This window comes from Paramormyrops kingsleyae, chromosome 8, assembly GCF_048594095.1.
Source record: "Paramormyrops kingsleyae isolate MSU_618 chromosome 8, PKINGS_0.4, whole genome shotgun sequence".
Lineage (NCBI taxonomy): Eukaryota > Metazoa > Chordata > Actinopteri > Osteoglossiformes > Mormyridae > Paramormyrops > Paramormyrops kingsleyae.
The window spans coordinates 14,906,730-14,929,282 of record NC_132804.1 but is presented as its reverse complement, the minus strand read 5'-3'; the positions used below and the strand labels follow the sequence as shown (position 1 = coordinate 14,929,282).

The 22,553-nt window shown below is 44.6% G+C and overlaps 2 protein-coding genes across 6 annotated transcripts; one reads left to right on the top strand and one right to left on the bottom strand.

The window, feature by feature from the left end:
* Positions 1-323: 323 nt before the first annotated feature.
* LOC111839869 (glutathione peroxidase 1-like) lies at positions 324-1,594 on the bottom strand. The gene is made up of 2 exons (XM_023804163.2): positions 1,272-1,594; positions 324-944 (listed from the first exon to the last, which is right to left on the bottom strand). The coding sequence occupies exons 1-2, from the start codon at positions 1,491-1,493 to the stop codon at positions 594-596; spliced, it is 573 nt and encodes a 190-aa protein (XP_023659931.1). The 5' UTR covers positions 1,494-1,594; the 3' UTR covers positions 324-593.
* A 49-nt stretch (positions 1,595-1,643) lies between these two features.
* Positions 1,644-22,279, top strand: fancd2 (FA complementation group D2). Of its 5 annotated transcripts, none has more exons than XM_023804156.2 (44): positions 1,644-2,010; positions 2,541-2,688; positions 3,287-3,403; positions 3,666-3,733; positions 3,812-3,918; positions 4,527-4,587; positions 4,675-4,727; positions 4,873-4,951; positions 5,931-6,055; positions 6,136-6,223; positions 6,330-6,434; positions 7,369-7,448; positions 7,671-7,782; positions 7,862-7,897; positions 8,157-8,303; positions 10,218-10,352; positions 10,719-10,850; positions 11,130-11,234; positions 11,326-11,435; positions 11,515-11,578; positions 11,752-11,871; positions 12,282-12,355; positions 12,688-12,834; positions 13,375-13,475; positions 13,586-13,701; positions 13,792-13,900; positions 14,979-15,080; positions 15,209-15,303; positions 15,548-15,694; positions 15,849-15,962; positions 16,067-16,192; positions 16,279-16,397; positions 16,514-16,624; positions 16,722-16,843; positions 17,248-17,347; positions 17,864-17,986; positions 18,176-18,269; positions 18,479-18,550; positions 18,689-18,727; positions 18,929-19,003; positions 19,188-19,262; positions 19,362-19,508; positions 19,636-19,728; positions 21,096-22,279. In XM_023804156.2, the coding sequence occupies exons 2-44, from the start codon at positions 2,631-2,633 to the stop codon at positions 21,165-21,167; spliced, it is 4,275 nt and encodes a 1,424-aa protein (XP_023659924.1). In that variant the 5' UTR covers positions 1,644-2,010; positions 2,541-2,630; the 3' UTR covers positions 21,168-22,279. The 5 variants fall into 5 exon arrangements, with proteins under 5 accessions (XP_023659924.1, XP_023659925.1, XP_023659926.1 ...); XM_023804157.2 differs by having other exon boundaries at positions 1,644-2,152; XM_023804158.2 differs by having other exon boundaries at positions 1,645-1,775.
* Positions 22,280-22,553: the final 274 nt, after the last annotated feature.

Below are 22,553 nucleotides of genomic sequence, written 5' to 3'. Positions count from 1 at the left end.
CAATTAGGAAGTTGTGTAAAAATCCAGGTTCTGTCTCTTAAGCGCTGGTGCAACAGGTTCCTCATACTAGTTTCTATAAGTAAAATCATCTTCATCCCGGATTTACGAAAGTATCAAGTTGTTTACATATTCCAAATTCTGGTATTAATGCCCTGCAAGTATTAGTTTGTTCAAGCCTTAAAATTAAGGTTAAATTATTCCCTAATATACATGCACACACCTCTGGTCAGGCAAACCACCTCTACCTCATATAGCCTATCAGCAAGATTTGATGCAATAGTGGGATGGAAGAGGTTTGAGGACTGAAAGTAGACACAGACAACTATATTGTATGATTTATTGGTCCCATAACACTAAACTTATCTATGCTTCTCATGAGCAAAAATACAACAGTTGGGTTAAGACTTTTACATTTATCAAACATCTCTCTTAGTAAGATTTCAAGAAGTGTCTTCATAGAGTAAAAGGCATAACACACAGCTGCACTGTGCACAGGACAGCATAGGGAGCCTGACGTAGATATGGGTCTTGAGCCAAACATCTGGTAATACACCACAGTACTACCACTGCTTCTTAGGAGACTTCCATTGGACTTATTTGCTCGGGTTGAGGAGCTTTTTGATGTCTCCCTCGATGTTGATGGTCAGGAAGTTCCTACCATACCGCTTGAAGGGCTCTCCATCTGGGTCGATGAGGAACTTCTCAAAGTTCCAGGCAACGTCACTTCGGCAGACGGGACTCCAGATGATGGACTTGGGGTCGTTCATGAGAGACGTGCTATCATCGCTGGGGAAAGGCAGCTTTTCCTTGAGAAAGACAAACAAGGGGTGTGCATCCTTCCCGTTGACGTCCACCTTCTCCAGAAGCTTGAAATTCGGCTCGAAACCATTTCCTGGTCGGATGTACTTCAAGGACTTGAGGATCTCCTCGTTCTTAAAGTTCTCCTGGATAAATTCAGTTAAAATTACAATTATTTGCAAAAAAAAATTTTTTTTTTTTAATCCTTCCCAACATTAAATGTAAAAAATTACTCACGTTGCGTATACAAAATACGTTACACATTAACAAAACATAAATTTCTCACGTGCAAAATAACGCTTAATTTAATATATACCTACACGGCATGACCACGAACAACGTAAATACGGCAAAAGTACAAAGCATAATGACGAACTCAAAAGACGGTAAACGGTCACGGGGTACCGCTCCAGCATGTTAAAACATAAATTTATAATCTGCGATCATAGCAGAAAATAGCGCAGAATCCTGACCTGGTGTCCGAACTGGTTGCAGGGCACCCCCAGAACTACAAGCCCCTGGGCGGCGTAGCGCTCCTGGAGCTCGTTCATCTGGGTGTAATCCCTGGTGGTTGTGCCTCAGAGAGACGCCACGTTCTCGATCAGCACAACTTTGCCTTTCAGGCAGGAGAAGTCAAACGACTCCCCCGTAACCAGCTTCGCAGAGAAGCCATAGATGCTCTTTGCTGCTGCCATCGCGCCGCCGAAAAACTCAACCAAGCAGGTGCTCTGGTGCTCTTTATTCCTCCGGCTGGGGCGGGAGTGGGCGGTGCAGGAGGCTGGCCCCAACGTGATTCAAGTGTACAATCTTCCGGGATCCGTTGCATGACGCAGTGAAATTGGGAAAACACTAAAAATCCCCAGCGTTAACACACGTGTCTGAACACAAAGGGAGAGTCTCTTTTCTGTCCCATAGTTTCCTACTGCTGCCATTATTTTTATGTAATCATGATTTAAATAATACCGACGAATACGCTGGTGAGGGACTGATTCATGTTTTATAATAATTATTAAAACATATAGTACGAATTAAATGGTTTTTGGGAACTCGACTTCACTTCCCATTCGTTTCCGCTCTGCTATAACATTTGGTGACGGTCCCTTACGGGTTTTTCGTTTTTGGCGCGTAAAAATAAATTGGATATTTTAAAACCCGGAATACACAGAAGAGTTTATCTTAAAAAAAAAAAAACCCGCAATTTTCTGACACCAGGTACGATATAGTCTTTTTTTTACTTACTGTCACAATGTCAGCGCAGCAATTACACTCGTCGCATATAAAAGCTATGAAAGTCCACTTCAGCGTAATGCTAATATGTAGCTACTCTACTGTGTAACCAAAACGCCGTGCAGAAGTACGTGTCGCTTTTCTATGGTCATCTTAACTAGCTAGCGCTGGTTATACTGGATTTAACGTCTCCACATGCATTACAAGTTATCAATTCATGATTAATTACGGAGATCATAACCGGACTAAAAATATCTGCGCGAGGGATTTCACATATTTATATGCGCTTTCCATCAGCGACATAAATGATTTTCGACAGAGATGAAGCAGCTATTTTTTTCCTTAAATGTTTCGTGTCTGTTAACTTCTTTATTATTAATTAAAAGATTGATTCAAGTCATACCTGTGGGCGTCAGTAAAGAACTGACGATACTCTATAGTGCTGGTAGTAATTGTAAGTACCGTGTCAAGAAATGCCGTGATTTAATAAGTCGCTCATGATCGTTTTGATGAAGTTTTTAGGCGGAAATCCAGCTGTGTGGAGCTGCGCATCTGTTCGTATTTGCGCAGATCGCATAACGGGCCTGCAAACTGACCAGGTGGAAATGCTGCGTAAGAAAAGAGCTGCCGCGGAGAAGAATGAAAAAGCAGCTGAAGCTCCCAGTAAGTCCGTCTGATTATCTGGCATTTGCTGAAATCAAAACATTCTTTAATCATTAAATGTAATTTGTATTACAATGTATAGGCAGTCCCCGGGGTTAAGAACAGCCGACTTACGGACAACTTGTACTTACGAACGGACTGCCATAAAGCATATTATATTAAATATTCCGGTTTAATACAATGTTTCGTAATAATGAATACATGCAATAGCTTGGGAAGCTCATGAAAACATTCAGCGGTCCGGTGTTCTGTCGATTTATGATGCCTTGTCGAAAAATGCTACCGTAGTGTTAATCGATAGCCTTAATCCTAACTCCTACCCTAACCCTAACTCCCCAAACCCCCCTAAATCCCTTACCCTAACCCCTAAAACCTAACCCTAATCCCAAAACGGTGGAACTGCACATGCGCAGAAAGGCTCGATAGCACGTCTCGATAGGTAGGATTTTATGACAGAACACCGGCGACTCTATGTACAGTACAGTACCGTATGTAGTTACTGGATAATTATTTTCATTATTATGTTCTGTATTACTATTTTAATTACTTGCCCCATATAATCAGGTTCTGCTAACATCTATTCTGACCTGTCATGCAGAGAAGAAGAGTCGCAGTATTAAATCCACGGGTCAGAGTAATGTAGATGATGTATTTACCCGGCTCCTGCTGGAGGCAGGAATCTGCTTGAAGGCAGACAACTCACCCAATGAAATCGGTATGACGGTATATTGTAATTAATGAGTCTTATAGTAGTCCTTGTAAAATAACATTCATTAGGCATGTCAAACTGGAGCTGATGTGACCATGCTAATGCATGTAGAGTGAGTTAGTGGACCAAAGCATCAAGCCTTAAGTCTTTTTTTTAGCTGGATGAAGGGGCCTGCATATTAGGGGGCTCTGTGAGAATATGATGATTAATCCCCTGTATTGCTGTTTACAGGCAACTTTTTGTAATTTTTTTAATTTTATTTTTTAAGTTGTAGACCAAGCTGTCTTCCAGAAGAGGTTACATAACCTGCTTAAGAAGAGTCCTCAGTACCCAAATGTAAGTGTTCATCCCAGAAATGGCCCACAATATTCTCTGTGTTACAGTGTTTCTCTAACAAGCTTCTGTATTTCACAGATAATCAAGGAGTTCATATCTGGGCTGGAGTCTTACATTGAGGACCAGGAGAAATTCAAAAACTGCCTCCTACCTTGTGTCCCTCAGGCGCTGGATGAGTCCACCAGGTAAGATCAAGAGTACTGTGCAACTGCCTATGGGGTCTTCAGTTTGGTGTCCTGCCCAAAAGGTATTCTAAGCTAATTCTAACACATTGTGAGTGAAGAAGGAGTAAAGTCTGCACTTATGGGCAATTTGCAGTTACTGATTTGCTTGTCCATGTTCTTTGATGGGGAATGTGAATTGGAGTATGTACTTGGAGGAAACCCACCCAATAAAGCATGTACACTCTGCACACATACAACCCCGGGGGCAGGATTCAAACCCGAGTGCTACTCACTGAGCTCTGCTTTATATTGGCTTTTATTGTAATAATGAATTTAATCGGCTTCTGCTTAACCAGCTTAACATGGTTCTTTGTAGCTTGACTTAGATGCTTAAGCATGATGGGGGAAATAAGCAAAGCTCAGTACTGATCAGATAACGTTATAATGGCAGGACAAAGATTCTATTTCAGGCCTTTGAATTTGTAGCCACTGGTTGAATTACTGTCTGCAGTGCTTCCCCACCTACAGAGAAACTTGTTAATTTTATACTGTGTTTGTTACTCATTTTCTGATGTTGGCTGTCCACATACAAACTGTTAAGATTATGTTTCTCTCTCCTATTCTTTCAGCTCTGTCTCCTCCTATCAAGAAAGCCTTGTACGTCTCCTGTTAGGTGTTGAAATACTCCAGGTATATGCATTTCAGCAGTCAGAACATCATATTAATAGAGTTGTAAGCTGGCGTGGTAAACGTAGTGACTGTTTACCTGTGTTTCAGTCTTCTGTTCTAGGGGTTTTATTTGAGAAACTTCCAGAGTTCATGTTCGATGGGTAAGTGTATAGAAGTTTCAGTGTATTAATTACACAATGACGGGCTCATTCATATGTGTTGATGCTTTTTCGTTTCTACCATTGGTGTTGTTGTAAGGTAGCTGGTCTTAACATTTATTTGGTTATGTTTCCAACATGTTGACAGTGTCGAGGAGAGTGGCCTAAATATCTGTCACATTGTAATAAACCAGCTGAAGTGGTTGGACAGAATCGTGGACTGTAAGGTACTGTAGTGTCAAACGCACACTTAGGGTGTTTTTCCACTGCACCAGGTACCATACTTTAAGTACTCTTAAGAAACTACCAAAAATATGGTATTTCAGAGTTTTGGTTTTCCACTGGGGTAAAAACTGGTACTGGTGCTGAATGACATCACAACTGGGGTAGGGTATTTTGTAGGCTACTGAATTTGTGAAATGGCTGTAGTATATTATTGGGCTGGACAATGTGCAATATTAATACTAACATTGTATGTCATGTACATGCGATGCACATGGACTGCCATAGCCTCACCCCAGCAGACTTTCTTCTTACTTTCATACTGTCGGGACATTATAGCATTTTTACTTTGTCATAGGAAACAAAACTTAGCAAATATGGCAATTTTAATGATTGTTCCTTTTCAAGATTACGTAGTATGAACTCCTTTTTTGTTTTATAAATATTCCAGTGTTTATTACAACAAAATCACATTGCAATGTTTGGAAATTTTCCAGTACTGTGCTGTCCTAGTATATTATACAAAATACTCTTATTTCTTGCCAAACCATCCTTATCTAGTTGTATCTGTTCTTCTGACCAGACCACAATTAAAGCTTGAATCTCTTTAATTGTCCGTTTAGCCTAGTAATATTAATTTGTTATTGCTTCATGTATCATTGTTTTCTGAGTTCATAACTTTTTTCAGCATGGTGGTTGTATTGTGTTTAGAGGCAGGGTATTTGCATAACGAATCGAGAAAGAAAGCATTTGCAAGTCCCACCCTAAAGTACTGAAGTACCAAGAAAGCTGGTTTGTTACTTTAGGTACTGAAACTTTTGGTACTGGTACTCTCCTGGAAGTCAATGGAAAAGGGAAAGTACTCAAAGTATCATACCAAAAGTACAGTACCCGGTGCGGTGGAAAAGCGCCCTCATTGCATCCTGCAGAGCAAGACCTGCTGTAACAGGAGCCGTATTCCCTCCTTCTCATGTTTCCTTCCAGGATTTGGCAGCAAAGCTGCTGGAGCTGGTTGCCGTGGCACCTTTGGAGCTCCAGCGTGACATCATCACCAGCCTGCCAGAGATCCTGGAAGACTCCCAGCATGGAGACATCGCCCAAGAGCTCAAGTGAGTGTCGTATATTGTATCAGGGAGGGTTGGCTGGAACAATGGCTTTAAGCGTACTACGTCCCCCATGTGTCTGACAGATCCCTACTGCAGCAGAACACCAAGCTGACTGTGCCCATTCTGGATGCCCTGTCAAGTCTCAGCTTGAGTCCTGCTCTGTTGACTGAGGTACTGTGTGACCTGCTCTTGGAGAGACTCTGGCTAGAAGAAGTTTGTGTGTGGGGTGCAGGGGAATTAGTGCCACTGAAGACCTTCCTCCATGCCGTGGTCTTAGGTGCGTGGGGTCATCATGACCACCCTGGTTGCTGTGCAGCTCGAGGACCTCCCTGTCATTGTCAAGTTTATCCTGCACACAGTCTCTGCTCTGGATGCCTGTGAGGTAATGCAATAGCCCTGACTCTAACTACTTCTCCACACGCATACTACCGGACATGTCCGCTCTAACGTTTATGATGTGTTTGACGTCATTGTGCACCACCGTGGACGAACGCCTGATGCACTCCAAATTTGTGTCCGTGCAGTGGTGTAATCAATTCGCTAGCGTCCACTTTAAATACCAATATGGATGCTTCTGACAAGTGGAAAAAAAAAACTGTTGCACACAAGCATTTACATGTATGTGAGTACAGACTTGAAATCGAATTGAAAATCTCACGCCAGCCAGCTGACCAACGTTGGCAACACTGAACTGCCTCTGAATTTATAAAACATGGAGAAATGGACACAAACCTCACTGCTGTGGCATGTGTGCAGGGAATATCAGAATAATCATTTTTATTATTATCACTAAGAAAAATATAAATTAAAAACGTTGTACGCATGTGCAAAGTACACGGCTTGACCGGAGAAGTATGAACGTTTCTGTGTACACATATGTAGAGTAAATACGCGAGTGCTACGCTTGAACCAGCCTTAACAGTGAGGGCAGGTTTATTGATTAAATCTGTATACAGGTACATATTCATAAAGGTGGAACGTTCAGGTCCAGAAAGTAAAACAATCCACACTAAGATTTTGTTTCAACCAGTTGAAGATAAAGACTCACAGTCACAGAATACTCAACTGATTGGTTGAAACAAAATCTTAGTCTGGATTTGTACTTTCTGGACCTGAACTTTCCACCTTTGCATATTCAATTTAACAGTCCAAGTTTAGGCATTGGGGATGAAGGGTAGAAAAAGCATTTAGTCTATTTAATTTTGTTCTGTCTATCTCAGGGCTGTCTGTTATATGACCCCCGCCAATTTACTGACAGACTACTTCTGCGGTTATACGCCTATCTGGGTTATTGACTGACTGGTGGTGCCTGGTAGGTGGTTTCTGACCTGCGGAGGAAGCTGGACCTGGAGTTGTGCGTGGCCCCTCAACATAATACGAAGGCTGGCACAAAGGGGTGAGACCGCCGGTGGCAACGTCCACCAGGGGGGCTTTAGATTGTCCCTTTTTCCCCCACTGATACGTCTTTCCAAGTGCAGGCTTAGTAAAATTGGCTGACGTGACTCTCTGGGCTCCAGTGGTCCATGGAATCGTACTCAGGGTAGCTTGAGGATACATCTGTGGGTGCTGGGTCTTACTCTGACAGTCTCTACTGTCCCTGCTGTAAATTATTTTTAAGGTTGTCCAAGTTCCCACCAGACAATAGTAAAGAGGACTGTGTTTCCCTGCTTTTGGACGTCATCAAGACTGCCGTGCGCTTTCAGAAGACCATCTCTGAGGCGTGGATGAAGGTAAGAGCTGTTGGTTTGAGCTGCTGCTCTCGCCAGTGAGATGATCTGCTGGCAGATGCTCATTGTATTTGTTTTGCAGGCCGTTGAGAATGTGGTTGAGACGGACGAGCACAAGGTAAAACTAGCATAATTTATTTATGTAGTTGATTTTTATATCTGTGGTTTGACTGCATGCTTCTGCGTATTTGCTGAAGAAGCAAATTAATAAAATTCGGTTTCCCAGTCACTTAACATGTGGAATGCAAGCACAAAACTGGATTTTTCTTATAGCAAACTATAATATAGGTGAGAATTTGAAGGTACAGTCGTAATCCCTTTGGAGATGAAAAGCTAAGGCCTCTTGGTTTCAGCCACTGACGTCGCCTCTGTTTCAGGTCATTGACCTGCTGGTGTTGTTCATCCTGCACACCACTAACGCCAACCATAGCCGGAGGGGGGCTGAGAAACTGCTGCGTATCAAGGTGAGGGAGGGGCACATCCGAGAGGCTCTGCTGCAGAGGACGTTCCGGGGACACGGCCAGGTGAGCTCACCGCCGCTGCCTCGGAAAAAGGTAGCGGCAGCGTAAAAAACATGGATAGAAAGATGTTGTGTATAGATCCACAGGAGGTGTAAGAAACTTACCTGTAAATGTATCTGCTGTTCAGTGTGGACCTTCATTCGGACGGCACACATGCGGGCAGCCAGCTGGCCTTTCATCTTCTTTTAACTACTACAGGATTTTCTTTTCTTCTGATTTTCCGGATTGTGTCATAGGCCTAGGTTCTTGCTAGCGGTTCACCACATTACCACTGGCGATTACAATGCGTCTGTGGCGAGATTATTTCACAACCCTTTCACTACACTTGTGAAGACCAAACTCACAATCTCAAGCATAGCAGTATGTTTTATGTCGTACTAAATCGCTAAATATGTTTTGGTGATACACTTTTTACTTTCGGTATGACGGTATATTGTAATTAATATTGTACACTCTTTAACTTTCTTGAAGACATTGTAATACCACCGCAGCCTTCACTTGGACAAGTGGATGGAAACCAGTGATGGGTCACAATCTGGCTTTTAAGTGAACGTCTGAATGATGAGGCCTTTTTTTTTTTTTTTAAGCCAATCAGATCTCGGTAACCAAACTACTCTACCTATGTGTCTATATCCTCTTGAACTCGAAAGTCAAAGCTTACTCCAGGGGTGGCAAACTCCAGTCCTGGGGGGCTGGAGCCCCATGTAGCTTAATTCTTTCCCTGTTCCACCACAAATGATTCAGCTCAAGAGCTGTGTGGTAATTAGCACAAGGAAGTGCAAGGAGTTGAATTGAGTATGTTAGATGAGGAGAAACCCATGTGCAGAATCTGAAGAGAAAACATAGATCTATGGAGGACGAAGTGTGACTTAAATAATTAAGTGATCTGTATATATAAATATTTGACTTGAACAAATAAACCAAAGCTCTGAAAATCTGGGCCTGGATTCCAAGTCCAGGCCTTGTTTTCAGTTCTCCCATGTACGTAGTTTAATAATTACTGATTCTGATTGGCCAGAGGTTTCACACCTAGTTCCCAGGTAAAGGAACGCTGGAAAATCAGCAGGGATCCTCCCTAAAGACTGTGAGTTAAATAGCCCTGAAAATAAACAAATCCTTCACATGACTAAATGTCCTTTGACCTCAAATGCAATGAGTGAGACTCTGCTTCAGGTTTAGTGCTTTAGCTATGGAAATGAGGTGTGTACAGGCTAACATGGATAGAGGATTACAAGCACCATAGCTACACTATCACCCACCATTTAAGCAAACACTTTGAAATGGACTCCAGTAAATTGTATTTGTTTGTATATACTCCATATAGCTTTTGAGCTTAATAACCCACTTCATGCTGTTAAAAGAAAATACGGTTAGGGATTGTTTAATGATTGCCAGCGATTTACAATCCTTTTCATTTGTGGATGATAAGGGATTCAGAGCTCCATGTCTGTCTGTGACCATTTTCTTTTCTAACACAGCTACAGATTATCTACTTGCTATTTTATTTCTTTGTCTTAATATTCATTGAACTGGATCATCTTACAAAGAGTCTGATGATCTGTGTTTCATAAGAGTGTATGATTGTTCCTGTATGTACCCCTGCGTGTACCCTTTGTGTACCCCTGTATGTACCCCTGCGTGCACCCCTGCGTGTACCCTTTGTGTACCCCTGTATGTACCCCTGTGTGCACCCCTGCGTGTACCCTTTGTGTACCCCTGTATGTACCCCTGCGTGCACCCCTGCGTGTACCCTTTGTGAACCCCTGTATGTACCCCTGTATGTACCCCTGCGTGTACCCTTTGTGAACCCCTGTATGTACCCCTGTGTGCACCCCTGCGTGTACCCTTTGTGTACCCCTGTATGTACCCCTGTGTGCACCCCTGCGGTGCTGATCCAGTTCCCTTTGCTGCCTGCAGGTGATGCGGAGTTTCTTTCCCTCCATCTTGTCTCTGGCCCAAATCCTGCTCCGATCTCCGGAAACCTGTGTTGTTTCGTTTGGGGGATCCCTGTATAAACTGGCCTTCACCGCCTTCGACTCGTACTGCCAGCAGGTGTGATTTGGTGTTTCTTTATGGAACTGAGGAAAATGTTTTTGTCTTGTTTTTTTTAACACATTTGATGGGGGATGGGTATTGATGGGGGGGGGCGGCTCTGGGACCGGGGTTCATCTCTCTGCTATGGCTCCTTGTATGTGGAGATTGCGCGTGTGCCCTACGATGAGTTGTTCCCTGCTTTGCGCCTGTAGCCTACGGGATAGGGTCTGGACCCTCTGCCACCTTGAAAAGGAAAAGCGGTTTCAGAAGATGGATGGATGGATGGATGGATGGATGGATGGATGGATGTTCACTGATTGAGTGTTCTTAGTCAGGCTTTTAATTCCTTACTGGTTATCACTGAAAATGGGTGTGTTTATCCAGGAGGTGGTGGGCTCTCTGGTCACCCATGTGTGCAGCGGCCTTCTTGGTGAGGTGGACGCGGCTCTGGAGCTGCTATGTGAGCTGGTGACTCAGAAGCCGGAGGAGATGGCGCGCTATGCGGTCTTTGTGAAGGTCAGTCAGCCCACCCCCCAGGCCAGATATATCTGTCCAGGTAGATTCATTTAATCTAATCTTTGCCAGACTGACTTTTAAGGTGACATTAATTTTTGAAGCTGTCATAATAATTACCTTCCAGTGTCCCTCCAGGACTTGGTGCATCCTGATACGGTTGAAAAAGTGATCCAGATTCCGAACAGGAAGCCCTTATTTCTGTTCTTGATGAAACTCTGGTGTAAATAGTTAATTTGCGGTAAGACTCCTGTAGGTTCAAGGCCGGATTACGTCCCACAGGGTATCCTGGACTACATGGACAGCCTGACACCTCAGCAGATCCGTCGGCTGTTTTACGCATTGAGCTCGCTGGCCTTCGGGAAGGACCAGAGCAGCCACATCCAGGTGAGGAAATGAGCTTGCGTCTGGGTAAGGAGACGCTGGACAGACCCGAGCTGAGTCCCTCTCCCCGCCTGACTCCCTGCCCCCCCCCCAGGATGACATGCACATAGTATTACGCAAGCAGCTGTCCAGCCCTGTGCCGAAGTACAGGCGGATCGGCATCATCGGAGCGGTCATGGTGATTGGCAGCATGGCCTCTACCAGGTAGTAAGTGGGCTTGGGCCTGGGGGGTGTGTGACCAGGCTGGAGGAGGCCTGATTTCTTGTCCTGGACCGATTTTTAGGGACACCGATGAAAGCAGCACTGCACCCCAGACCGGGTCCCTGCCCAAGGAGAGACACAGACAGGTGAGCGGCATGAGCAACACACAGACTTAGTGTTAGGAGTGTACATTGCGCTAACCCTGATTCTCTGTTCCTGTGTGTGTGTGTGTGTGTGTGTGTGTGTGTGTGTGTGTGTGTGTGTGTGTGTGTGTGTGTGTGTGTGTGTGTGTGTGTGTGTGTGCCCGTTTCCTGGTCAGGTGACCGGCCTACTCGAGCTGCTGCGCTCCTGCACTGAGGCCTGCCCCGAGTCGGCCGCGCTCTACTATGATGAACTGGCCAACCTGCTTCAGACCTACAAGCTAGACCTGCAGGTGCAGGTCTGTGTTTGTAGGAGGATGCACTGCATCGCAGTGACTCCGCCCTTATTAGCCACGTTTACTGTTACACTGTCACTCTGGACCCCTAACTCCAGACCAGTGTTATATGGGAGAATTGGAAACATAGGCAATGAAACACAACTTTGAAACGTTAAAAAGTGGTTTCCCAGCTGACCTACACTAGTGGCCAAAATTGTGGAAACGCCTAGTATTTTGGTACTTTAAAAATTACTAAACAAAGATTGGTGGTAATGTTTATAAACAATCAAAGATTGTTATAAATATCATACATTGGATGACTAAATAAGTATCTGAAGCAACAGTTGAGTAAAATTCTGCAATGTAAAAATCTCCCTATAAAACCAGTTTTGGCAACTAATGTTCACAAGCATATCTTGTGTATGTTTCAGGAGTGGATTGGGAAAAGTGTGCTGGAGGATTTCCAGGAGGATTTTGTGATTGACCTGGGACCGGACATACAGGGGTGAGCAGCCATTTCACTGTCCTTTGACGTCAGGCACAATGAGTGAGACTCAGCTTCAGGCTTAGCGCCTTACCTATGGGAATGAGGTGTGTACAGGTTAACATGGATAGAGGAGAGCAAGCACCATGGCTTGAATTTTGGCCTGGAATTATGGGTACTACACACAACTTTAATCACTGCCCAAAGTTCAATGTTTGTCATATGGGAAATTTGTAAGCTAGGCTGTATGTTTATTTAGATATGACTTTATAAACAAATCTACACAAATGATCAAGTCACATGTCATGTCTGGTAAAGTTATAGTTCACTGCAAACCTTTTTTTTTCTTCCAGCTCATTTCCCTTCCCTGCTTCTGTCATGTACAACCTGGATGAGGACGAGAGCCAGGGAGGCATCGCCATCAACCTGCTCCCTCTGCTGGCGGAGGACGTCCAACACAAGGGGGAGCAATGGAGTCCAGCGCAGGACAAGGGCAAGAGGTGAGCACTGCACGTCTCTGCTTGGCCTGCTTTAGGCTGGCTCACTGCCTCTCCCCTCCTGGGTAAAACACTCTGTCACAGGTGGTGTTCAATTCAGGCTGGATTTGTTTTCAACTTTCTGAAAGTGTCACATGGTGCCACATTTTCAAGTTTTGTGTTGAGCCTTAGAACGGCTTGATTGTGACAAAAATCATAATCACGATTATTTTGGTCAATACTAAGATCATGATTATTTAATACGATTACTCACTGACTTTGGAAATATGCATTTATCAGACTTTTTTTTACAAAACTTGTATTTTAAACAGTAGACCTAAATGTTACGTATCAGATTGAAAAGGGTTAGAAAGGGGTGTACGGTATTTATAACAAGACAAAACGGGGGGATCATTGCAAGACAAAATGCAGAACAATAATCATTTTATCTCGATTATTTTCTTTCAATGATCGTTAGAAGCCAGAAACACAATTGAAATAAAAATGTGATGAATTGCCCAGCCCTACTGAGCCCTGCCCATTCCTCTGTCCCCTCTGTCCCAGGCGTGTGTCCCCCCTTTGCCTGGCCCCCTTCTTCCGCCTGCTGCGGCTCTGTGAGGAGAAGCAGGACCATGGGGACCTGGAGGAGATCGATGCCCTGCTAGGTGAGCAGCATGCCATCTGAGAGGGCGCACTTTCCAAAAGCTGGCCTGTATTTCTGGGCTGTATTCGCGTAAATGGTGGGTGATTCAGTACCTCTGGCGATTTGTTGCAGGATGCCCGCTCATCCTGACAGACCTTGATGTGGTGGAGAAAGTGGACAGCCTGTCCAAGGCTGAGAGGGAGTTCCTGTGCTCCTTACTCTTCTACACCATCAGCTGGTTCAGAGAGGTCACACTGCGCAGTCGTGAACCCTCAGCTTTCACTGGTTCTCTGTTGTTGTAGCTTTTTGATGGAGTGGTGGTGTGTTTGCATGCGCAGGTTGCAAATGCCTTCTGCCGTCAGAAAGACCCCGAGATGAAGATGAAAGTAGTGTCGCGATTACAGAACATCACCTACCTGCAGGCTGTACTGGAGAGGCTCCTGGGGGGTGAGCGTGCAGCCGATTGCATTGGGAGGGGGGATAAAGATCCACGCGCAGTGTATCTGTATGAGATTAACCCCAGTTCTGGGTGTCTGGGGTTTGCATGGCTCCCTTGTATTGGTACTTCAGGTGCTCTAGTTTCCTGCAGTTCAACGATATGAAGATGAACAGTTAGACTAATTTGCATTCTGACTGCCCATACTGTACACATGTGTTTGCCCTGTGATGCTCTGTGCCCTCTGCTACCCTGGGATAAACTCCAGGCCCACCAACAACCCTGTACTAGACTGATGGACAGATGGATGATGGGTATTTGTGATATACAGAACTGTGCCAGAGTCTTAGGCAGTCGCAGAAAATTATGTTTTAAATTATCTTCATGTTGGTGTAAAACTATGTCCGTCAAAGTCTCTTAGCTTAGTCATTTCAAAACCTATCCTAAATTCAGCACAATATTTGCAACAACCACCCAATGCACCTATGTATTTTTGACTCACCCACAATCCCATCTTGTTTTTGGCTAATCAGTACCCCATTGAGTTATTCAACAAATGAAGTTAATTAATTAATTGAGCTGGTGGAGAAATTTAATGAATACATAGAATGACTGAGGTGCCTCTGAGGAGAGGTTTAGGAACCAAAACAGAAGTTATCTAGCTATCCAACGGCATAGCGTTTATTTTTGGAGAACACACAGAATTCTTGTGTTACTGTTTATTTGCACATGCTATGTTAAATTGTTTTTTTTCTGAGCAGATATACAATTACTGCCAAGATAAATAGCCATAACCATTTTCTTTGAATGCCTAGGACTTTTGCATAGTACTGTACATAGTTACTTAGTGCAGTCAGTTTTAGCATGCATACTAAAATCCATCCATCCATTAATCCATCTCTTCCAAACACTTACACAGTACAGGGCCTTGGGACATATATTAATATATTAAAGTAGATAATGTGAAACTGCATGGTAATCCATTTTAACAGGGAATTCCCCTCTGTGTTTGCTGGGCTAACGTCAGTAGTGTTTCTGTACCTTCTTGCCTGCATCTGTCTTTTGTGCTCAACTTCTCTCGTCTCCTAGCAACACCTGGTTTCGTGCCTCCCCTGGCGAACTTTGACTGCGACAGCTCTGAGCTGTCAGCCCTCCTGCCGCCTGCTGCCCCTCCCAAAAAAGGAAAAAAAGGTAAAGGTGTCCTCACAGCCCATAAATCCCGCCTTGAAGAGTGTGTACCTGGCAGTGCTGCTGTGATGCTGCAGTGTTCCTCAGTAGCAGCGTCTACGCCGGTCATGTGACCTGTGTGTTTTGTTCAGAGGGCTCCAGTCGGAAGCGCAAAGCGTCTAGTAAGAATTCATCGGGGGAAGCCTCTCAGCTGGAGGAGGGGACTGAGGTGGAGGAGTCCCAGCAGGTGTGTGTGTGTGTGATGCCTCTTCTCAGCCACTCCTCCTTGTTGTGTACATCTTGTTGAGGGCATCTTGCATTAAGTCTAACCCGCACAATAAAATGCACATTGTTGCATTAATAAATTGTATAGACCATCTTTAACGCTTACCATTTAATTTTATATCACTACGTATCTGCAGAAATACTGTTAATATTCAAAGATGAGAGTGACAGAAGAGATGAAACTCTGAGTGTCTGCCCCCTCCCAGGAGCCGCCACAGGACAAGGAGCCGGCTGTGGGGGTCAGCCTGGCCTCGTACCGGCCCTTCTTCAGGGAGCTGGATGTGGAGCTGCTGGCCGTGATCCAGTGCGGCCTGCTTTCCCGCTCGCTTCTCGACACAGAGCTGCACAGCCACGTACGGCACGCCGTCTCGCTCCTCTCACCAGTCAGCTCACCTGCCGCCTTCCTTGCCCTTTCCTGTGCAGCTCCGCCCCTTTGGGTGTGAAAAGGCTTCTGCCTGTGTGACGTTGACAGTGTTGCAGGCTGCTTTTGCTTGTGGCTACTTGCAGGAGAGAGTGGAGGTGCAGTTGGGCCCTGCTGAGCTGGTCTTCCTACTGGAGGACATGTGGAGGAAGCTGGAAGTCGGCTTGACGGCAGCCCCAGCAAAGAGGTCCCCGTTCAGGGTGAGGCCACAGCTGCATGTGCCTGCTGGCGCATTCATTTTAAGGTGATCATGTGACAGATCCTGGCCACCAACTTGCCTATTTGCTGAAATGCCTGGTTGCAGAAGTCGGGCAGAAGCGTTGGTTTCTCCCACCTGCACCAGAGGTCCCCCCGGGAAATCGCAACTTTTTGGGTCCAGCTGCTGCCCACACTTTGCACCCACCTGGAGAACTGCCACAACCACTTCCAGGTGCCCAAGCCCTGCTGCTGGGTCATGTGTGATTAATGCGGTGGTCATTTAGCCTGTGTTTGACCGGGTCACCTCTGTGTGTCCAGGCTCTGCTCTCTGCCAATCAGGGGGTGCTGGACGGCCCTGGCCTCAACACCAAGGAACACCAACTCATGTGCTCAGTGCTCCAGCTGCTACTGCAGATCCTACGCACCGCTTTCAGCTGGTGAGTATTAGCCATGATGGACAGAACATAGGACTCACACGTCATAGTGCTCTCCTTCCCTTATGAATGTGTGGCTGGCTGGTCCTGATTCAGCACTCTGATCCTCTGCACCTCAGGAATGGCTTCACCGAGCACGAGCAGCGCCCCCTACTGAAGAGTGCCTTGGAGGTTCTGGCAGGACGACTTAAGGAACACGAAGCTGCCCTGAGCCTGGAGGAGCTCATCAGGTATAGAGTGTTGTCCTGTGTGAGGAGAGGGAGGCGGGCAGCTGTGCGCCCATGGCTGCGGCGTCGCCATGGTAACACCCATCTCTCCTTTGCCCAGGCACAGTTTTGAATACCTGCTGAACTTCCGCAGCTCTGTTCCCACCTTGAGCTCAGCCCTGTCCCTCACGCAGCTCCTCATTGTGATATCGGCTAATCAGACGTCCTGCAGAGGGCAGATAGGTGATTGTCTCCCATACACAGTGAAGTGAGGATGTGATGCTGGCCGGCTGCTGTATGCAGTGTGGACGGCAAGGCCTGGCCTGGCCTATCTGCTACACCCTGTGCAGAATCCAGCTCCAAGGCTCTCTGTGCTGCATTTGAGTTTGACAAAATGTCCCCTTGAGTTCATAATTTTGTTTCAGGATATTAACTATAATTTAATCTTAATTTGATTATTAGGAGTTGGTTGTATTTGCATTTGGACATATTGCCTTTTTGTGGCCAAATTGTCATATCATTAAGTAAATATAGAGATTTGTACGTTTGGATGAAGCTCTTGAGCTCATTAGTAAAGCTGTCCAGGTGCTCAGTAAGCCACACTGACTCTGCCTCACAGACCCACTGTGACCCTGCTATGTCCCCAGCTCCCCTTGTCCGACACTTCCTGTGCCAGGAGTGGGTGGCGCCCCCTGGAGAGAAGGAGCGAGGGGTCAGAGACAGTACTTCCCTGCAGGCCCTTCTCAGGTACATGGCGTGTCCTGCTTAGGGTGACACTTCAGTGTGAAGGGGAATGCAGCGTTTCGTCTTGACATTTTAGGAGTGTGCTGATCATGTCTGTTCAAGATGAGTACCCACGTCACAACACTTACGTCTAGTGGCCGTGAACGGTGGATCAGTGGGTAGCACTGTTGACCTGCATTTGCAGGTTTAGGGGTTTGAATCTCACCCCAGGTTAGAAGATGAATGACTATTGTCCATTACTGGTCTCCAGTAGTGATGGCCAAATGAAGCTTCACAAACCACTTACTATATTTTCAGACCCCACTAGATGGTGCTTAAGGCATGCCCCAAAACAACCCAAGAGCGCCATATAGTGGGGTAAAAAAGTATAGCAAATGGTTCATGAAGCTTCATTTGGTCGTCACTAGTCTCCAGTCTCTTCTATTGTATGCAGTTTGAGGCTGGAGTGTAGGTGTGAATCTACATGTTGTGTCCACATCGACTCCTGTCTGATCCACCTGACCTTTGCCCCCCCTTCAGCATTTACCTGGAATACACAGATGATGTCCTGAGGGCAGTGGAAGACATTGCAGGCACTGGGGTCACTGAGCTCATGAACACTACCAAGGATGGCAGCTCCAAAACCTTCCCCACTCTTAACAGGTCGGCCTCCCTTCCGCACACAGGGCTTGTTCTGTCTCTGAACACAAGGTGTTCGGGCTGATTCTTCAGCGTTAAGCTCATTTAGGATTCTGTGGGTGATCTATCTTCCAACTATGTATCCTGAACATGTGGTGAGTCGATATTTCAGTGAAACCAGAGCTATACTTGGCGTCTCATTCTTTGTTTCAGGCAGACGTTTTTAGTATTTTACCGAGGGATGATGGTCGAACTGGAGAAGTATGTGCACATGATCCCCCCTGCCAGACAGGGCGACAGTAACGAGGTACACCTTGAATTACCTTTAAAAGCAGTCTTGATAGCCTCCGAGCTCTTTCGGGTTTTAATATTGCTACCTCTTTATATGCCACCATAGCATAGTGTTCGAGAAGATGGAGAGTCTCATGGGTGTGCAAGATGTGGCTGCTTTTTGTCTGTTATTCGTTAGTCATCCTTATGATGAGGAAAGAAGACCATCTCCTCTGCCGCTCTTAGGTCCAGAGTGAGCGGCTCCTGACCTGGAACTTAGCTGTCAGGGACTTCCACATCCTAGTGAACCTGGTCAAGGTAATCCATGGAACATCCACAAAGACATCATTTTCTTCTTCTTTTCACATTTGTCATCTCAGGGATTTGCAAACTCTGGTACTTGCTGCCAAGTTCTAACTTCTGCAGTAACTGGCTTCACTTGTCCTGTTCCTTCAGGTATTTGACAGCAGGCCGGTGATTAATGTCTGCCTGAAGGTTGGTTTCTCACGCTGGACTTTGATCAGACACAAGCTATGTTATGACAGTCCTTAAAGAGTGAAATACTCTTAAAATACACTGGCTACTATCATAGGTATCAGCTGTCACAGGAGTTAAGATGAATTGCTGACCGTGTGTGTGTGTGTGTGTGTGTGTGTGTGTGTGTGTGTGTGTGTGTGTGTTGCTTCATCTTGATAGTATGGCCGTCTCTTCCTGGAAACTTTCCTGAAGTTAGGGATGCCTTTACTGGACTTCAGTTTTAAAAAGCACAAGGTAAGGACCTATGTGTCTACCCTTGGTGAGGGACAAGTTTTGTTTTTTTTTTAGATAGATGAATTGGAGAAACATGTCTCAGAAGCGTGCAGATTTTCATTAACTGCCTTTTTAAGTTAATTTACTGGCCCTTTCCAGTGTCTGTTTTTCACATTCAAAGCTGAATGAATGTTGTCCTTTTCAGGAGGATGTCCAGAGCTTGTTGAAGACCTTTCAGCTGAGCACCAGACAGCTCCATCACATGTGTGGCCATTCCAAGGTACCTGCTGGTCCGCAGCTCCCTGCACCCATAATCCCCTGCTAACATAGTCACTCTGTCTCAGTGTGTGACTGCTGACTCTTCGTGTTTTGCACCCAGATCCGACAGGATACCGGACTAACAAATCATGTCCCAGCACTGAAGAAGAGCTTGGAGCAGTTTGTGTACCGGGTGAAGGCCATGTTGGCTCTGAACCACTGCCAGGAGGCCTTCTGGCTAGGCAACCTGAAGAACCGTGACCTTCAGGTATCTCTGGACTCCTTCCTGCCCAATGCTGTCCCACCCAGGGGTTTGTGCAAAGCAGGATCACTCTCATTCACTCAAACACACACACACTCACTCATTCACTCCTCTCTCTGACTGTATATTGTAGGGTGAAGAAATCCTGTCCCAAAGGTCACAGGCCGATGATCAGGATGAAGAGGAAGATGCCTCCCAGCTGCCAGAGGAGGAGTCCAGTGATGAGGTACAAGTGATTTGCTACCGTCATAAAGTTGGTTCACACAAGGGGAATGTGAGCCTAGATAATTAACCACTTTCTATTCTTACCTGATTCCTCCCCTGTGTCTTGGAGAAATGAAGACCATGAAAAGCACATAAATGCTTCCTGCATAACTCCAAAAATGTGATCTGATCTTCATCTTAATCATAAAAAGTCTTACTTAACTAAATATAACATTATCCATCAAGCACATTGATGAAACAAGTATTGATTGATTCCTTGATTTTAGCAAACCTCCTTCACTGGTAAAAACCTCAAACCAAATGTTTTTTTGTAGCTGCGGATCAGATGTGTCTGGTGCCCATTCCTCTATGCAAAACTGCTTATTTCATAAGTATTTCCGGGATGTCTGGCTTAAACAGCTTGCTTCAGCATTTCGGTTGGATTGTCAGGATTGATTTCATTTTTGAGATGCATTTTACTGAAAAGTGTTCACGTAGCATTGACCTAGACCGTGAACTCCTTCTCCCAGACAGGAACTTCCTGTTTTCCTAGTAATCAAATGGTTGCCTTTATGCTGAACCCTGAAATGGTTTTATATGACATCTTGCTAATTTTAGTTGAACTGCAGCACTGAGTAATCAAGTACACAGGACCTATATAGCAAAGAATAATCAGCATTGTCATATCAGTCAAGGATCCTATTTTGTTTGTCCTTCTTCTAAACCCTGACAATTCTTAATGATTCCACGGTATCCAGACCCTGAGGCTGCACAGGAGTCCTTCACCGTTATAGCCCTTCCACCACCATTCACAGTTGACTTAATTTTTTTCTTATGGAAGAGTCATGAACACAGATATTGCCAAGTATCACTTGTATGAGGACAGGCCAGTCCCACACCTGACTCTTTTCAAGAGGTCAGTATCCAAGAGGCTCACATACTGTTTCTCTCAATCACTTTGCTTGTTTAGACCATAAGATGTAGCTAAATTAAATGATGGTGTTTAACAAAACCGTCTTATTGATGGTATCCAGTGAGAGACTCTAGTCCATTATGGAGTATGATACCTGAATTTGCACCATGGACTGGAAGCAAGGCTGCTTTAAGGATCAGCAGTTTTACATTCATCAACAAAAGTGGTTTGTTTATAGCTAACAGAAATGGACCTGAATACTCAGCTCCTAATAAGTCCCCCCATCCCCCATTTAGGACTACAGAAGTGCACCAACATGTAAAACCTGCTGTAACTCACAAACATCTGGTTTTATAACCGTCTTCATTTCCTCTTTATTTGAAAAACTTTATACACCCATTCAATTCAGTCTTAAATCTCCCTGTGGATTGAGCAGATCTGATCATTGCTAACCCTCCTGGTGTCTCCTCTCGCAGGAGCAGAGCAGGGGCTCGGAGAAGAAAAAGAAATACTCTGAGGAAGAGGAGGCCACAGATGACTCTGACTGAATCGGCTCCGAGATCCTCCATATTGCTGCAAATGCATTTTCACTTCAGCCAGGTGGCTGATCTGCTGCACTCTATCCTGTTCATGACCCAGTGCTGTGGTTGATATGCTACTTCTGCCAAATGTACCATAATTGAATCCACTGAGTATTTGTATAATAAACACTAATTATTACTGCTGCACAAATATGCTATCTTTAGAAATCCAGTTCTGAAGTACAACAGAAAGCCAATGTTCTCATCTGGTGTATAGCTTTGAAAATTTAAAGAACAGCCGTTATACAATTTATCCTGAAGATTCATTTTTTTGAAGTAAGTGGTATATTCTCTGGCTTTTTTATGCTATCTTAATCTCTGTTACGATTTCATCAACATTTCAAGTGTTTGTGCCAGTTTTGAACTGGCTGACATCAGTAATTGTAACTCCAGTATTTGTGTCCCATTTCAGTTGAAAAGTGCAAGCCATATGACATAATTTTGGTCATGATGCATTTTTGACTGTAGGCAACTTTCGAGATGCTTATTAAAATAGCAATTAAATATATGTTTGTGCTTTTTTCCCATTTAACAATTTCGTAACTTTTTCATAACTTTTTTTAATTGCCTTCATTAATAGGCATGTATGAATTTACTGTTTTGTCAGGTCAGCAGTGTTAGTGTCATGAAGTGTGATTTTGTTTGTTGTTTTTTTTTTACTGTGAACTGCAGACAGCCCCACGTTAATCCTGCCTGGTAAACAGCCAGACCCTAGAAATAGCTTTGTTGCCCTAAACAGTGTTCTAGGAAGGGCCTTAAATGTATATTATGTATAATAATGATGCTACTTGATTCTCCATTGCACAAGCATAAGTATATAGAAATTATTTTGTTTTATATACAGGCAGTCACCAGGTTCTGAACAAGATCCATTCCCTAAGTCTGTCGAGTTTATAGGTAAATTGATACAGGTACATCTGGTTCTTATTTAGCGTCAATTACTCAAATGTTCCTTGTTTGTCTATGCATGTAAAACACTTAAGAAATGCTTCCGAATACACTAAAACATCTTAAACGTAATAATACAGAACATAATAATAATGATGTAGTAACAATAAAAGTAACTACATACGCTGACACCCTGCAGTGTTTTCATGAGCGTCACAAAGGAGTGTGCACATTCATTATTACGAACTACTGTATTTTCACTCCGAGTTTTAATATGCTTTATGGCAGTCCATTCATAAGTATGAGCTGTCTGTAAGTTAGATGTTCCTAACCAGGGGACTGCCTGTACTCAAGGACCCTTAAGAGATATGATTACTCTCCAAGCCACAGGACTTGAACTGGTGCCCTTTGAGCTGCAGGTATAGACTCCTAATCCAGAAAGCCATGCATGATATCAAGAGCAAG

What these genes read in the sequence shown, in the direction of transcription:
- fancd2 (XM_023804154.2), top strand. Translation starts at nt 2,347, where the DNA reads ATGAAGCAGCTATTTTTTTCCTTAAATGTTTCGTGTCTGTTAACTTCT. An exon ending in CTGCTCTGGATGCCTGTGAG is followed by an intron (nt 6,435 to 7,368) that starts GTAATGCAATAG and finishes GGTGCCTGGTAG; the next exon opens with GTGGTTTCTGACCTGCGGAG. An exon ending in ACTGCCACAACCACTTCCAG is followed by an intron (nt 16,193 to 16,278) that starts GTGCCCAAGCCC and finishes CTGTGTGTCCAG; the next exon opens with GCTCTGCTCTCTGCCAATCA.